This window comes from Giraffa tippelskirchi, chromosome 6 (assembly GCF_054371585.1).
Source record: "Giraffa tippelskirchi isolate mGirTip1 chromosome 6, T2T-mGirTip1v1.2.pri, whole genome shotgun sequence".
NCBI classification, from domain to species: domain Eukaryota; kingdom Metazoa; phylum Chordata; class Mammalia; order Artiodactyla; family Giraffidae; genus Giraffa; species Giraffa tippelskirchi.
The window spans coordinates 45,569,630-45,587,980 of record NC_137280.1 but is presented as its reverse complement, the minus strand read 5'-3'; the positions used below and the strand labels follow the sequence as shown (position 1 = coordinate 45,587,980).

General features: G+C 34.4%; 1 protein-coding gene across 9 annotated transcripts in view; it reads left to right on the top strand.

The window, feature by feature from the left end:
• C6H8orf34 (chromosome 6 C8orf34 homolog) overlaps positions 1 to 18,351 on the top strand; it is a 348,003-nt gene that overhangs the window by 124,253 nt on the left and 205,399 nt on the right. For all 9 annotated transcript variants that reach the window (XM_081501834.1, XM_081501835.1, XM_081501831.1 and 6 more), the window contains 2 exons: positions 1,071 to 1,243; positions 7,515 to 7,681. In XM_081501834.1, the coding sequence (XP_081357960.1) occupies positions 1,071 to 1,243; positions 7,515 to 7,681 (340 nt within the window). The remainder of the gene's footprint in view (positions 1 to 1,070; positions 1,244 to 7,514; positions 7,682 to 18,351) is intronic.

The following is an 18,351-nucleotide window of genomic DNA, read 5'->3' as shown; positions in this document are numbered from 1 at the left end:
CTCTATTTTTTCAAGTTATCTGGTGATTATTGCTGAAGAGTGTCTTGCACTTATACTAAGAACCACAAGGGCTGGTTCAATAACAGCATTGGTTATTGGTAGGCTGAAACTGGCACATGAAGATATACCCATATGAATTTTTTAAACAAAAAGTAGATCATACAATAGATATTGCTTTTTAATCTTCTTTGTTTCCATATACGAGATATCCCTAGCAGTTGCATTCATTATAAAGTATTAAATGATGTAAATATTTAAAATATCATTTTAAGAGTCACATCATATCCTAGTTTATGAGAAAAGACCACTTTAGCATTTTTTAAAATTAGCATAGCATGCCTGTCATTGATACTGCTCTACTTCCAACCTCTACTGGATTTCTCTAAGTGTTGGTTGCTCAGTCGTGGCTGACTCTGCAACCCTATGAACTGTAGCCCAACAGGCTGTTCATGAGATTCTCCAGGCAAGAATGCTGGAGTGGGTTGCCATTTCCTTCTCCAAGGGATCTTCCCAACCCAGGCATGGAACCCGGGTCTTCTGCATGACAGGCAGATTCTTTACTGTCTGAGCCACCAGAGAAGCCCCTGGATTTCTAGAAGTCCAAAATGCTTTGCAGTTGGAGGCAATGTATCCTTCTAACCCTATCTCTTCTGGACTTTGTTCTCTGACTCCGCCTCAATTTTTTCCACATTTGAGAAATTATGTACCATTTTCTAACAACACCAAGCTGTTTCACTATGTGGGCCTTCCCATACACTCCTCCTTGTGGTAATGCTATCTTCCCCCTCTTCCATCTTGAGAACAAACACATAGCCTAAGAAATCCAAATCAAAGATTTCATTCATGGATCCTTTATCAAAATGGCCTTCATAAGTGGGCATCAGTCTTATAGAGGAAGTCATCTGTAGAGATGGAAAGAACTGAAATTTTATGTCAATTCTTAAAGAAAGGGGAAAAAGGAACATTTTGATTTGAGGAAGCAGTTTAAAATCTAGACAAGAATATTTCCCTATCTCCCTTTTCATGGAAATATGTTATCTAAGGCACAGAAATTCTTTTCTTCTCTTCAGGAAACCATGGCATTTAGTTCTTCTCTTCTGAGACCTCGTGTGATTGGGGAGTGGATTGGTCGAGAAGAGAATGATGCTGACCCACTGGCCGCTGAAATGCTACAGCCCCCAATTCCCAGAAGTAAAAATGAACAATGGGAAAATGAAGACAGTAGCTCTAGCCCTGCAGGAAGGTGAGATGAGATGTCTTCTAAGATTCTGAACACTTTCATCATTTCAAGCAAAAGGGAAATCATGTGCATGATTTTGATGAGATAACTCTTAGCAATTTTATATAGAATATTATGTCATATATAAGATAAAAATTAATTTCTCTCTTTTAAAATTATAGAGTTTTCTCAGATTTGCTTTTAGATTTGGTTTTGATTTTTTGCTTTACACCTAGCAAGCTTATCATTTCTTTGCTACTGAAACCAAATAGAAAAATAATTAAAAGGACATAAACTGTTGGTCAAGACCTACTGTAATATTGGACAAGACCTGCTTATTATTAGGGTGAGGGTTAAAATTGGAGAGGGAAGACTTCTGATTTACCAGAGAGATCTAGTTATTCAGCAAGAAGAAAACTATTAAATGTATGTTAGACTATGGTAGTTTAGTCGCTAAGTCACGTCCAGTTCTTGCTACCTCTTGGACTGGAGCTCACCAGGCTCTTCTGTCCATGGGATTTCTCAGGCAAGAATACTGGAGTGGGTTGCCATTTCCTTCTCCAGGGGATCTTCCTGACCCTGGAATTGAACCCAAGTATGAAAGACTATACAAGGTGGAATTAGATGGAATATATAGAGAGAAACCTTGGTTTAGAACCATTTGAGTTTAGAGTTGATAACTATGATTGAATATAATTATTTACATTCTCTATGGTTTAACTTTTGAAATGATTTTGAAACTATTATGATTTGTGGATTTGAAAGTCACTGATTTATTTTACTCAATCCTGTGATGCTCAAAATGGTTTCAGAAGATTTGCCCTAAGTTTCCATGTACTGGTACACATGCATGCTAAGTTGCTTCAGTGTGTCTGACTCTTTGCGATGCTATGGACTGTAGCCCACCAGGTTCCTCTGACCATGGGATTCTCCAGGCAAGAATACTGGAGTGAGTTGCCATTTCTTTCTCCAGGGGATCTTTCTGACCCAGTGATCAAAGTTGCATCTCTTTATGTCTCCTGCATTGGAAAGCAGTTCTTACTACTGAGAAGGCCCCTCCATATACTAGTAGAAGTCAGATAATTTTGAAAAGTCTAGATAATATTTTTTAGAAAAAGTGTATTCAGTGTAACTATTTCTTGTAATACTAACTGCAGTGAGTAAAATTTGAAATGAAAATGAAAACTTCTGTGAGTAAGTTGGAGTGAAAAGGCATTATCAAGGCATGGCTTACACAAGATTGAGAAAAAATACTCATCAACTGAAATGTGACAGGAGCTTAAACTTTCTGTGAGTGTTGCTAGCTGAGCACCACAGAAGAGTTTTTCCTGTGCATAGCATAGCCACAGTAACTTTGTTTCCCACATTAAATTTAGCAGCAACCAATAACCATTCTTTCTCAAGGAGAAAACTGTATTTTCTACAATGTAATAGCTTTCAGGGGTTTTTTTACTTTGACTTATCACTTGGCTGGAGGGAAGGAAATTCGGAATACTCGTTTAATGTGCTTCAGGCATATAGAAAATTGATTCTATTTCCATGAGAAATAACTTTTAAATTATTTAAATAGTTGAAGTGTACTGTATAAGGAGAAGAAAACCATTTCTAAAAATCCATTTACCTTCTTTTGTGAAATGTCAGATCAATTTCACCTGTCAATGAGGGTAATTTTATTTTTAACACTAGAGGTATGAAACACACTAGACCTTTATCTTTATTCATTGCTAGATCTTCAGTTCTTAAATATAAAATAGAGAAATGTCGATTTTCATTGTGCTTTCATCTAGTCATAATAATAAATAGGAGCTATTTATTGCAAATGTTAGTCCTTCTATTTTCTTCCTAGCTTCAGTGAGCTCTTATTTCCTCTTGAATATCCAATAAAGGAGACTTTCTCTTGCAATCCTAGTAATATCCATTACCCAGAAAACTCAGTCCGTGGAGCTCTCGTTCAAGTATTTGTTTTGAAAGGTTTTTTTTCACTTTTATTTTTCTCTATCTTTAAATAATGAGTTGATATATTACTTATGAAACTAAGAAAGGGGTGAAAATCCTACTCAGATGCCCCATTAGAGAAAAAAGAAGGCATGCTTTCTGAACTAAATTTAAAGAGTAGCAATAAAGTTATGGATTAGAAACTATATTCCATTATCTAGTACAAAACCAGGATTTCCAAATTTATGCCAGGAGCTCACACAGCACTAAATTTGACTTGAATAAATAAAAACAGATTGGAGAGCTATTTCCTAGTGACTCAAGAGTCTGTTGCCAGAGTATTAGCTTTTGCCCTTGAATAGTAATGACCTTATCTTATAACTTAACAGTCTTAAAAATTAGCAGACTACATTCTAGACTCCTGAAAGAGAAGACTTAATTTTTAAGGATAACTTCTGTTTTTCTCTCCCCTACTGGACCTCCAACATTGCCATTGTCAGTAGGCATCTGCTATGTGAGTGAAGGAGGCACAGAAGACTGTGAGTAGACATCTAATAAGTAAAAGTTATTTATACGAAGGGTTGTTTATAGTCTATCATAACATTTTATCTCTTTTCCTATTATGGATTCCCCTCCTGTTAATTGCTCAGGTCTTATTTGAATGGCTGTTATTACAATACCCAATCTTTAGTACATCGCTAATTTTCCCTCTCATTCAGAACAATACAGATGTAATAGGCTGGACTTTCATCATTAGATTAGAGAGAATTAAATAAATGGTGCAGTAAACCATTGAGAGTCTTATGAATAGACTCTTTCCTGGAACTTTTAAAAAATGATACACTTCACCTGAACTTTTTCCTTAGGTCCTACGAATACAGCATTGTGTGAAGAGGGTCAACAACTTTAGTATACATAACTGTCATCTGAAAGGTTAAGTGCTTGTTAAAATGAAGGCAATTATGAGGGCAAGATAGAGAAACTAATAAAATAAGAACAGACAATGTAATTGTTAATTGTTGAAAGAGATTAAGAAAGTAAACATCTGAACAAGAAAACAGAAGAAAGAGTCATAGAGAGAGGTGAATGTGTTAGGAAATAATTGCATGCTTTCTATGATTGTCATGTGCTACCATTTGACATTGGTTGCCGTGGCTTGTCTAGGCATTTAGTGGGAAGCATATATATTCATTGCACATTTAGAGTTGTTAAAAATAATCACACATTGATAATATAAATGTAAATAAAAATTGAGTTAATAAACCTATATACTTGTATTTTGAGCCATCTTAATTAGAATTTGCAATAGCTGATAATAGACTCTCTAAAATTACTTGCTAAATTATAATTGAATTTTTAAATAGGCTTATCAAGCCTTGAAAGCCTAATGAAGCTCCTCTAAGATGAACCACTTTATTAAAGTAAGAATAATATCAATAAATATTATAGATCTTGTGAATTGACTTTATTCATTGAGAGCATCGTTATCAGATGTAAATATGCCATAAAATGAATAGAAAATTTTATAATCTAGAAACATATATTAAATATTGAAGCTAAATTCACTTCCCATAAGCAGTGCTCCTTTTCATTAAAGCTCATAATTACTTCTGATATATCTTTTAACAAACCCTAGAAATGTTCCCCTCCTCTTAGAGCTCCTCTGTTGGCAGCTAGAAAGAAACAACAAATAAGCAAATATATTAATTTATGCCATAAATTCAAGTAGTGGTAAGAGGTATGATGGAAAATAAACCAGAACAAGAAAGAAGAAAATGGATGGAGGGAACTTTAAAAAAAAAAAAAAGAAGAAGAAGAAAGAAAGAATCATAAAATTGTCTGATTTTGGCTGTTGTGGGCATGTTAGAAAATATATAATACATGTGGCAGAGACCATATCAAACTTAGTAATTTATTTGCTATTCTTGAATATTCTCGCATGCAGATTTTTAGCGTAAAGAATATTGATTAATCAAAAATGATTTTGCCAAAATAATTAAAAAACAGAAACCTTAAAACATACAAAACATATCTAAATTTTTGTATCTAAAACATACAAAAATTTCCCCTTGTAATTCACAAATTTCTCTTTAAAACCAAAAATGTATATAACTAAATCATATGTTTCAGAATGTTGATGAGGTCATTTTAATATATTAAAAATTTGCTCTCATTTATCTAAGAATTTATTCATTTATTTAGTTAGGAAATACTTTCCCTAATTCAAATAGTCATTTTATGAAACACATTGCTAGTCGTCTTTGGACTCATAGACTCAGATGGACTCGTTATTAGACAGCTTTTTGGATTCAATCTGTGTCTGGTTCTGGTAGTACACCACCATCTTCTTGACCAAATCATGTATTTTAATGAGACTAAAGAAAACACTTGCTTCACCATTCATGAAATGGTCTTGGTCATTGTCAGCTGATGAATGGGAGTTACACATTTGTTATCTGCTGCTTGTTTCTCATTATTCACATTCCAATCTATTTGTTCTTTTTTCTTTTGTTTCACTACCTATCTTTCCATTTCCCTGGATTCTCATATCTCTTAAGTTGGAGGACTCATATTACATCTACTTAAATTAATTCTTGCAGCCATGAAATTAAAAGATGCTTACTCCTTGGAAGGAAGGTTATGACCAACCTAGATAGCATATTTAAAAGCAGAGACATTACTTTGCCAACAAAGGTCCGTATAGTCAAGGCTATGGTTTTTCCAGTGGTCATGTATGGATGTGAGAGTTGGATGGTGAAGAAAGCTGAGCACCCAAGAATTGATGCTTTTGAACTGTGGTGTTGGAGAAGACTCTTGAGAGTCTCTTGGACTGCAAGGAGATCCAACCAGTCCATCCTAAAGGAGATCAGCCCTGGGTGTTCATTGGAAGGACTGATATTGAAGCTGAAACTCCAATACTTTGGCCACCTCATGCGAAGAGTTGACTCATTGGGAAAGACCCTAATGCTGGGAAGGATTGGGGGCAGGAGGAGAAGGGGACAACAGAGAATGAGATGGTTGAATGGCATCACCGACTTGATGGACATGGGTTTGGGTAGACTCCGGGAGTTGGTGATGGACAGGGAGGCCTGGCGTGCTGCAATTCATGGGGTCACAAAAAGTCAGACACAACTGAGTGACTGAACTGAACTGAAATTAATTCTTATTTTGTTAGAAAATATGAGATTCAAAAAGAAAGTGTGAATTTGTTAAATATTTATTGAGCACTAACACAAGGTAGTGTGCTAGGTGAGACCAATATGGAAACAAAAATTGTAGACTCAAAGTATTGGGTTGACCAGAAAGTTTGTACAGATTTTCTCCTAAGATGTTATAGAAAAGCAATACTTGCTTTAAAGTAATGAGAATGGCAAGGACATATGTGTTATTTCTGCAGCTCAGTGCACACAACACCTGGTACATAGCAAGCAGTTAATAAATGTCTTGCTAAATAAATTATGAAAACATCACATTTAGACATATAAAGAAGAAAAAGAGCTCTTTTGCATAAATCAAAATGCAGCAATTAAGGGTGAAACTTTTTGTGATCTCTTCAACTACTTGGGCCTTAATACAAAGAGAACCTTTTAATTTCTGATTAAGAGTCAAGACAAAGGGCACAGATTTTCCTAGTAAGCTTCAGTAGTGAACTAAACAAGCTTAGCAGATAGCTCAAGAGAGGAATCATCCAGTTTTCCTACAAAAGAGACCACACAGGGCAAGAAAAGTCTAACACTTACCAACCTGTGTTCATAATCAGAATGTGAAATAAAACAGAGCAAGGTCAGCCCCCCTGAAAGAGTGGGGCCAGGAGAAAGAGAGCAGATATCAGAAGGCAGACCATCCAGTGGGAGGAGGTAGAGGGGATGGCCACTTTCAATTGTCCTTTTCCAGGTGATACTTGTTTAGAACTTATATGTTAGACCAAAGCAAAGTGGAGTCCTGGAGTGTATTGATGGGCTTTCCCACATGGCACAGTGGTAAAGAATCTGCCTGCTAGTGCAGGAGACACAAGAGATACAGGTTTGATACCTGGGTCGGGAAGATGCCCTGGAGGAGGAAATGGCAACCCACTCCAGTATTCTTGCCTGGAAAATTCCATGGACAGGGTAGCTGGGTGGGCTATAGTCCCTGAGGTTGCAAAAAAATGGACATGACTTACTGATTAAACAACAACAACAATATATATAGTCATTACACATTTAGAGTTTTTATTTTACTAGAGTTATTTTGCTAATATATGCATAGATTTGCAAAGCAAAATAATTGAGTGAAAATTTGTTTGTAGATTTTCTTTAGTTACCACAGCTAACTGATAATGTCATCATCATTGAAAGTTCACATTGAACTATTTCTTCAGCTTAAAGGTGGAGCTCAAGACTAAAGGATTAAAACAGCAGCAACAGCAACACAAGAAACTTCTGGCAGCCATGCTTTCTCAAGATTCTTTTGAGTCTGTCCATAGTCCCACCCCATCTGTAACAGAAGAAGATATTGATAATGAAGATGATGCAATGGAATTGCTGGGTAATTTTAAAAATTAATAATTTCTCTTTTTCTTCTCTGGCATTGTAAAAGTGTGTGGGGGTTTAGAGTTTTTAAAGGTTTTGTTATAGGGGAAAGAAACCATTTAACACACACTTTTCATTAGACTTTGACGGAGTTGCATGTGAGAATTAAGTTGAAATCAACTTGGCATGTAAAATATTTATCAGACTGTATTTTGTGCTTTGTATAGGCAGCACTCACCTTCTCCCTGCTTAATCAGTCTTTATTCTCTGTGCAATTGTGATACAAATTCAGGTCTGTCTGCTTTATTCTCTGATTATTACTGCCTTGGTCACATCTTCTGTCTATACAATATATCCAGAGTACCTATTTCAGAGTTCATTCCAAGCTGTCTCCCTATTGTTTCAAAGACGTTTTAGAAAAAGCAAGTTAAACTTAAAGGGGCAGGTAGTAAATCAATGTTTGTATGTCTTCCATAAATGACAGGAAAGTTTGCAGAGATTTCAGTGTTTTTATAGTCTTATTACTTGTATGGAAACCTTATTGATGCTGTATATATAGGAAGTCCTTTTGTGTCTTTTAATGAAGTAGGTGTCTATTTTTATTTCATCAGAAATCTCTGCATAGTAGTTTTTTTTTAATTGAACTTCCTTTTGTAAAACCATATTTTCAAAGAAAGAAATGAAATTTTATTTCAAAGCGAATGATCAACATATAAAACAGAGTTTTTAATTCAGTGATGTTATCTATTCTATTCTAAATAATTAGGACAATTTTCAAATATTTTGTAACATTTTACTAGGAATGAAAAAATGATAAAAATCATTTGAATTTTTCAAATAAGTTTTACATTTAGAAACAGGACCCCCAGAAATATACAGATTTTTTAAAAGATTTTTTTCTAAACTAGCTTCCTTGGTTTTAAGTGTTTAGGGCAGTAAAATACAGTTATTATAATAAATGATATAGGTCTCCAAGGATAGGCTTACAAAGTGTTATTTGGTTAGTGATGGCAAGTTCACTGATGTTGTCTGATGTTATAATAACTGCATTCGTTCCAAAGTTGAGGAGACTGTGCCATGGTATTTTCACTTCATGCTGTCCATCTTTTTTTTAAAAGAACTGTTAAGTTTCATTGTATTTTTTAAGGGATCTCGTCTCCCACCAGATGTGCCAGATGTGGTGGCTGTACCTTCATCCAACTTCCGTTCAGCAAACGTTTAATGAATGATAGGCACTGGGCTTAGTCCTGGGGATGTAAAAATAATCGTGGTTTCTGTGTATATTCAAGTGTTCAAAATGAAAATACAAACACATCACTCAGTTTTCACTACAGGTGCTAATTTGGTTAAGCACAGAGTCGTACATAGGAATAGCATCCATTGTGGAAGTAGGGTCAGGTGATCAAGGAATGCTTTCTAGAGAGACTTATTCCTCTGCTAAGTCCCAGAGGATAGGTGGATGGAGTTTGGCAGGCAGAGTGTGGTCCTGACCCTTGCAGGTTTGCTGATGCAGGAATGGATTCTTGTTGTGCTCTATGACACTGCCTGTATGTTGTTCCTCTGCCCTCATCAGTAGCAGTGAAGGGGGCAAGTCTGGAATAGTGACTGTTCATGGATGTGGCCTGTGTAACATCAGTGTTGATGTATCAGTACGTGGATAACCCGTTGTACAGATATCCTTCTGTCTCATCCCTTTCCTTTAAATGACGGCTCATGGTCAGTTGATACCCATATGAAGGCAGTTTTACTCTATCTTGCAGAGAGTATCTTTTGAAGAAATCCAGGCATTCTCTGAATCGCTTTGAGATTCCTGAGAACCTCAGGAGTGTCTTATCAGAGTGGTTGTTGTTGTTCAGTTGCTCAGTCGTGTCTGACTCTTTGCAACCCCATGGACTGTAGCCCACCAGGCTCCTCTGTACAGGGGATTTCCCAGGCAAGAATACTGCAGTGGCTTAGGAACTCATCTTGTTTCAGTAACACCAAGGGATTCTTTAAGGAGACTCAGGTGTCCACTCAGTATTGGCATCCCTATATCTCAGCTCTGCTGTTCTGAAGTTTCTAGTCTCCCATGATGAAGACCAAAGGATTGGGTTTTAGAGACTTCCTAATGTGAGCAATTAATAGCTGGGTCTCAATTTTCTTTTTTTTTTTTCATTTAGACACTTTAGCCTGTGGTCTGAACAAATTTAAGAATGAGAGGTAGTTGGAGGTTTGGACTCTTCTCCTTGTGAAGTCTGCATATGTCAGCACAGGCAGATGGTGGTTTACTAACGCTGGTCTCTAGGTTATGAGATTTCTCTGTGATAATATAGAATATTCCAAGCATACTTGGCTGTCCCCTAAAATAATGCCATATACAACCCTGTTGCCTAGCTGTCTCAGTGAACAAAGGTCATAAAACAGAAAACTATCAGCGAATTATTGTGCCCAGAGACTTCATCAATTAAGTAAAATGTTCTTTGAATATGAAATATATTTGTCTCTAAGGCCCTAATATTCCTGCTCATTAATATTATTCTATTATTTAGAAGTATTTATTTAAAATGTAGACTCAGAGTTTTTTTCCAAAGTAATATATGTAAGTTCATGACTTATAATGTTAATTATGCCTTTAACTAATGTAGTGAGTGGCTCATCTCTTACATGAAATCAAATAGATGTCCTTGAATAATTTCAGTTAGTGCAGGAGCTAAGAATTTTTCAGCCATGATATAGTAGTGAATGAATATGTGAAGTACAGGTATGAAATAAAAAGGTTATTAAGTTACTCAATTTTAAGAACTGCATCTTCAGTAGGTTTGTGCATTCCATTGGATTTAAAATCATATACCAATCAATTGATGCAACATTCCTAAATCAGTTTAGAAACTATATAGTATCTATCTTCCTAGTCCTTTTAATATTAGATTTGCATCTTGTTTATTATTAAAAAATTTTGAAATAATCATTTTGAAACTCTTGATTCTAGAGAAACATAAGTGAAGTGATTGTACATATTTGAGGAAAATATAAATACCAAGTTCTTGAACTTATTTGAAATCGAATTTTAGCCTGTGAAATCATTGTAAACTGCAACAGAGACATGTGGTATTTAAAATATCTTTTTGAATCTACAACATTGTTTAGAATGAATTTACTATAGCTTATGTGTTTTAAGGGTTTAACTTGTGATTGTTAACTATACTGTAACTGGCTGAAAGTTTTATTTGTTATGCATGGGAAGCAGTCTATACACTTTGTGCACTGATAAATACGTAAAAAACATAATTATTAGTTAATGTTAATATAAGATAAGATTATTCCTGAGTAAAAACTTGTTGATTTGAAGGGGAAAAAACTTTTAATTGAATTAGTAGAACTTATTAAGAGTAAAATTATTGGCCCTTGTTTTGTTTAAGGAATCTAATATTATTAATATATGCTAATATTTAATTCTTCACAGTTGTGTATTTGTGGATTTCTTTTCTAAGTGTACTAGGAAAGTGAAAATATTATAATACAATATCTATAATTTTAAGTAGATTATTTTCTATAATTACTTAAAATGCTACTTAAAAACTGATATTATAAAAGTAGCTTTTAGTATGGAATTAAGATATACATGTGTGTGTGCTCAGCTGTGTCTGACTCTTTGCCAACCCATGCTCTGTAGCCTGCTAGACTCCTCTGTCCATGGGGTTTCTCAGGCAAGAATACTGCAGTGGGTTGCCATTACCTTCTTTAAGGGATCTTTCCGACCCAGGGATCGAACCCATGTCTCTTGTGTCTCCTGCATTGGCAGGTGGATTCTTTACCACTATGCTACCTGGAAAGCCTGGAATTAATATATAGCAGAGAATAAAATATCCAAACTTGTGAAATTTTAAGATACAACAATTTAAAAAAAAAAAAAAAGATACAACAATTTTAAGCACCTCTGCAGTTGGTGCTGTAATTACAGACAAGGTTGAATAAGATATCTGCCAATTCATCTCAAATTAAGTAGTTTTCAACTTCAAATATAAGATGTTCTCAAATATTTCAATAATTATGATAGAATTGATCACAATGAATAGAACAAGGAAGAATATTCACATTATTTTTAGAGTTATTAAAGTCAATAACTTTTCAAAAGTGGAGAAACAAATACCTGTATATTTTACTCCATTCACTTGCACAGAAGACTTGAGGAACCTCATTAGTTTAAAAGATATTTCAGCTTGTAAATGTCAGTCTATTTTCATTATATTACACGGAATTTTCATTTTATTTTTGGTGGGATGTTCATTGCAATTATGTGTTTGATTATTCTGTATATAATTTATCCTCATTTTAAATGTCATCAGAACCTTTTGAAAGCTACTTTTTTGCGCATTTTAGTATGGTATTGCTTTAAAAAGTTTTCTGTTAGATTTTTCTCTGAATTGATGATGAGACAAATATCTAAAAATCACTTTACAGAGAGGTTAAAAGAGAGAAACAGCTTTAGTCATTCTTTATAGTTCCTGGTCTTAGCTTATAAATAATCATATCAAAATTAAAACTGTTTTACTGAAGACAAGGTGATTGCAAATATATTTTATTTATTCTAAATTTAATAGTTAAAAACAGGTATAATTATTCTGGTATTCTTTGCAGAATACAGTAATTGAATTTCTAAAACTCAGTTGGCAGTATCTTGCCAAATTATGTAAAATATAAACTTAATTTTCTGGAAGGACTTACTTGTCAAGGGTTTGACAAATAATTTTTTTTTTAATTGGATGCTTCTTAAAACAGACTCTTCATATTTGCAAAATAAGAACATGCATTTCACCTAATGAGAAATGGATACTGACACTCATTGATGTTAAAGAAAAAAATGGAGAAGGCCTTTAAATGTTTAAAAAAATATATCTGTCTACCTATCTCCATACCTGTATTTTAATAATCTAAAGCATATGTAATGGTCTAAATCACAGAGGGACATTTTTAAAAACTTTATTTCTTTTGCATATTGATTATTGGGAACATCAGGATGTCAGAAAACTTATAATTTTAAAATGATATTCTTTGTAGAAATTTTTCTTTTAAAAAGTCTCAGGACTTTCAAAAATTTTATTTATGGATCCTTTAATACTGTCTACAAGATTGCTTTAAATATGGTTTAGAAATTCATTCAGCATATACAAAAGTAACTTAATACAGAATTAGTACATACTTGAGATTAAAATATCCAAATTAGTGGATGTTAAGACATAGCAATTTTGAGCATCTCTGAAGTTAGTACTCTCAATCTAGAACATACTGAATAAAATACCTTCCACATCTCTCAATTTATGTAGCTCTCATTTAAAAATATTAAATAGTCTCAAAAATTCCACTAATTATACTGGCAGTATTAACCAAACATTATAGAAAATTGGCACATATATTTTTAAATGTTCACTAAATTAATTAGTACAATTGAAGAGCTAGGATGCTTGTACACAGATGTGTGAAAATCTTTTTCACATGCTGAATAATAAAGATTTCCTCCTGTTAAGCCATGGGAATATATTGTAAATGAAATTCTATGAAATACTTCTGCTATAGAGTTTGTCCTGTATTTCTGAATTCTGACTTCATCTTGTTTTCATACCATCATTGTCTACACAAATGCCAAGTGAGTTTGGGTTAAAGTGTAACCTGAGTGGGGTTAATAGCACAGTCCTTGTCTTTCTGGATTATAGTGAAAACATTTGAGAAAATCCACTGAAACACGTTCTCCATTCAGCAACTGTCACACATCTGGTATGTGAACAGTGCTAGTACATGTTAATAAACAGCACTAAGAATATTGTGCTCTCTGTGGAAATGGCAACCCATTCCAGTATTCTTGCCTGGAAAATTCCGTGGAGAGAGGAACCTGACAGGCTGCGGTCTGTGGGGTTGCAGGGAGTCGGACACAACTGAGCAATTAACACTGACCTCTTTAGGCTGTGAAAGAAGAGTGAATCTAGTGAATATTGGCATCTACATAGAATCAAATATCCTGTAGTTCTTTGCTTTAGCTCTCAATTAGTCCATTAATTCATTCATAGGTCTGTTAATGTTTCCACCAACAGTGACTCTGCACATTCCTGGGAGTTCAAATTTGCACAAATTCAGATATGTTTCATAAACTGTCGACTCTTCAGGGATGATTCTTAAGATTTGTTTTGCTTAAAAATCATTTGAGAAGCTTATTAAATGCCAATTCTTGTGGTCTTTATCCCCAATTTTTATTTCATTAGATTTGGATATAGCCCATGAATCAACGTTTTTCAACATAATTGCCCTTCCTCCCATCTTGCAGAGATTCTGTTGCAGGTATTGTTTAGAACATATGGTGAGGAACTCTAATCTTAGTGTGTGAAGTGGAAGTGTTAGTCCATCAGTCATGTCTGAAATTTTGCGACACCATGGACTGTAGCCCACCAAACTTCTCTGTCAGTGAGATTTCCCTGGCAAAAATACTGGAGTGGGTTGCCATTTCCTTGTCCAAGGGGTCTTCCAGACCCAGGGATTGAACCCCAGTCTTCTGCATTGTAGGCGGATTCTTTACTGTCTGAGCGACCAGGGAAGCCCATATGGTCAATGCACTCTTTTGTTTGATGTGATATATTCTGAAGCAAGAGGAATAAAATATTAGAAAGTCTAACTTTTACAACAGAAAGTACATGGAATAGAGATCTCTGAGTTAACCAGATTCTTTTGAACTGTTTCCTGGAGATAAGGAAAACTCTTGCTAAAAAGCTCTGGGTGATGCAGTTTGTATTACCTTATTATCTCTATCTTTCTTCCTGATATCTTATTTAGAGGAGCACTTAAAAAATGAATTGCTTAAGGTGGAAAAATTCAGTTCAATTAGGTTCTGTTGCTCTGTCCTGTCCAACTCTTTGCAACCCCATGGACTGCAGCACGCCAGGCTTACCTGTCCATCACCAACTCCTGGAGCTTGCTCAAACTCATGTCCATCGAGTCGGTGATGCCATCCAACAATCTCATCCTCTGTCATCCCCTTCTCCTTCTGCCTTCAATCTTTCCCAGCATCAGGGTCTTTTCTAATGAGTCAGCTCTTTACCTCAGGTAGCCAAAATGTTGGAGTTTCAGCTTCAGCATCAATCCTGCCAATGCATATTCAGGACTGATTTCCTTTAGGATTGATTAGTTTGATCTCCTTGTAGTTCAAGGGACTCTCAAGAGTCTTCTCCAACACCACAGTTCAAAAGCATCAATTCTTCAGCCCTCAGCTTTCTTTATAGTCCAACTCTCACATCCATACATGACTACTGAAAAAACCATAGCTTTGAATAGATGGACCTTTGTCGGCAAAGTACTGTCTCTGTTTTTTAATATGCTGTCTTGGTTGATCATAGTTTTTCTTCCAAGGAGCAAGTGTCTTTTAATTTCATGGCTGCAGTCACCATCTGCAGTGATTTTGAAGCCCCCAAAAGTTACATGTTAGGAAATGATTCTAGCATAGACCTGAGAATATGGTTCTGATGAGTGGAAAAATTACATATTAGGAAATGATTCTAGCATAGACCTGAGAACATGGTTCTGATGAGTTTCTATCTTACATTAAATGTTTATTTAGGGTTCTTACCTTGTTTTCATTAGATGTGACTCACAAGCCTCCTACACTGCCTTCTAGAAGTACTTCTTTAATATTTGGAACTATATTTGTATTTCATACTCTTTGCTCTTCATTTGTGTCTCTTTTCAAAAATATCAGAATATTTGCAGATGATAACCAGGGTTTGTATATAGAGATTGCCTTTTAAATAAATAAAAACTTGTCTATCACCAAAAGTATATGCTATCCTACATGATTTACTTCTATAGTATTTAATGAAGAATGTTACTTTTTTCCTTTAAAAAATTTTCCAATGGGGAAAGTTGATCAGCATAACAGAATGAAGTCAATAGTTTGAAAAGAAAATTTAAACCTATAAGCAAATTATTGATAATGTCTTTCATCTTACTTGTACATCTGTATGAAAATTTCTTTATTTGAGAGATAGCTGTTCTTAGTATATGTATGGATTTGTTGTTGTTGTTCAGTTGATCAGTTGTGTCCAACTCTTTGCAACCCCATGGACTTCAGCACACCAGGCTTCCCTGTTCTTCATTACCTCCTACAGTTTGCTCAGATTCATGTGCATTGAGTGGATGATGCCATCCAATCATCTCATCCTCTGTCATCCGCTTCTCTTCTTGCCCTCATTCTTTCCCAAGCATCAGGGTCTTTTCCAGTGACTTGGCTCTTCGCATTCGGTGGCCAACGTATTGGAGCTTCAGCTTCAGCATCAGTCCTTCCAATGAATATTTAGAATTGATTGGTTTGAGCTCCTTGTTATCCAAGGGACTCTCAAGAGTCTTCTCTAGCACCACAGTTCGAAAGGATCAATTCCTTAGTGCTCACCCTTCTTTATGGTCCAACTCTCACATCCATACATGACTACTGGTAAAACCATAATTTTTACTATACGGACCTTTGTCAGCAAAAGTGATATCTCTGCTATTTAATACCCTGTCTAGATTTGTAATAGCTTTTCTTCCAAGGAGCAAATGTGTCAATATTATGGCTACAGTAACCATCTGCCATGATTTTGGAGTCCAAGTAAATAAACTCTGTCACTTTTTCCTTTTGTTCCCATCTATTTGCCATGAAGGGATGGGACTGGATGCCATGATCTTAGTTTTTTGAATGTTGAGCTTTAAGCCAGCTTTGTCGCTCTCCTCTTTCACCTTCATCAAGAGGTTCTTTTAATACGTCTTTCTTGCTTCAAAATGTTATGAATTTTTGACATGAACATTATAAGTTAATGTGCTTTTTCATGTTTAGGTCATAGCTTTTCACTGATGATTTTGCAAAAGCATGAGCCATATTGTGAGGTGGTGCGTATAGCCTGTGGTCAGAGCACTGGGCTTGAGCTCTTAAGACTGGCTCCAGCTCTCATGCTGCCTCTTGTTAGTTTTGTCATCTGAACTACAAGTAAGTAATTCATTGTAAAATGCAGGTAGCAATATTTCTATCACATAGGCCTGCTTTGGGAATAAAAATGAAGTATTCTCTGAAAGGTGCTGTTATTTTATTTCTTTTTGTCATACTTAACAAAAATATTTGGAAGAAGACACTGGAATTTATATGTAAAATTTTCCTTCCAAATAAATTCATATTTTTTGACATACATGTTGTCTAGTTACAAGCAAAGGAAAAAGAAAAGAACTTTCTTTACCATTGGGAAACTGCCTATTGACAGTAAAAATTTCCCACAAGACAGTAAAATCAAAGGCTTGAAGATAAAGAATGTAAAACCGCAAATGTATTTGCAAGTCAGAGTATTTGCTGGATCACTACAAAATATTGCATCAATTTTTAACATGGATATTTAAGCAAGGACAAACATTATCTGATTTGGTTAAGGCTATAGAGGAAATTATTCCACTCTTTAATTTTCTTCCATGTAAATGTTTTTTAGGAGGAAAAGAAAAATGTTTTGTAGTTACACATAAGTGTCCATCAGTAAATGCTAGGCTGAAAGAAGGAACAAGAGGAGGGAGAGACAAGGAGGAGATATAGAAGGACTAGAAATTTATGTTCTGTGTTTACATACTTATTTATGAGTCAAGTCATAAATGTGTTGAAAATCTATGACCTTCAAAAACTCTTTTAATTATATTGAGAAGTATGAACATATTTGAAACACCACAATTCCAATGGTTTTACATTAATTCATTATATAAACAAACCACAACCAAATTGAAAATCAGTATTAAATAATTTTAGGGTTTTGCTGCTTTTGAAATAAACTTGCCTATTTCAGATACTTAATAAAATGGAGATGTTATACTTCAAGATGGTTTGTTCAGCCATGGTGATGGTTTTTATATAATTTGACTGAATTTGAATAAAATTTGTATCTGTAAGAGCCATTTGAAACTGGTACAAAATTCATGACTTTATTGTATTTTTTTTTCTTGGTTGAAAATGTGCAAATAAGTGTGATTTATTCAGCAATTATTTGCATTTTAATGTAAAAAACAATAGATATTATAGAGACATTAAAACTTTTCTCTGAACTGCTTAAAAGTTCTTGTATAACTATAGTGATCAATTTAGGTTTTCATGTTATAATACCACTAATATCTTTTTTTAATTATCTTTAAATAGAAACCTTAAAATTATTGAAGTTGAACACTGAATAAGCATTAACAGAAGAGTGGTCTTAAAATTGACCAATTTTCAATATCTGAAAACAGTCATTTTTTTGAAATGAAATTTTATCCAAATGTTTTAAACTTTTATAAGCACATTTTTGAGAATTCAAAATGTTTAAACTGGTTCTGTATATGACTTTCTTTTGGAGTGGAAATATAATTTTCTTTTTCAATAGTCTTATCTTCAGTAATTTCAGAGAGGAAATATTCTTAATAGTAATGAATGTATTTTTGTTTGAAAATTGTTCTAAAGCTTTTCAATAAAAAACTACTAAAGTCCACAATGGGAAAAAATATGACAGTGTTTTAATGGAGGTAAATTAGATTTGGTGACTTATATTTTACTTTTCAATTTTTCAGTTAGTTGCTTTTTGCAAAAGATGATTGAGTGCCTTATGTTGGTATATAACGAATTTTGTTATATTGGAATAGAAACTTAAAATTCCATATAAAATTATAATTTCTTTAAAACTTAGTGTT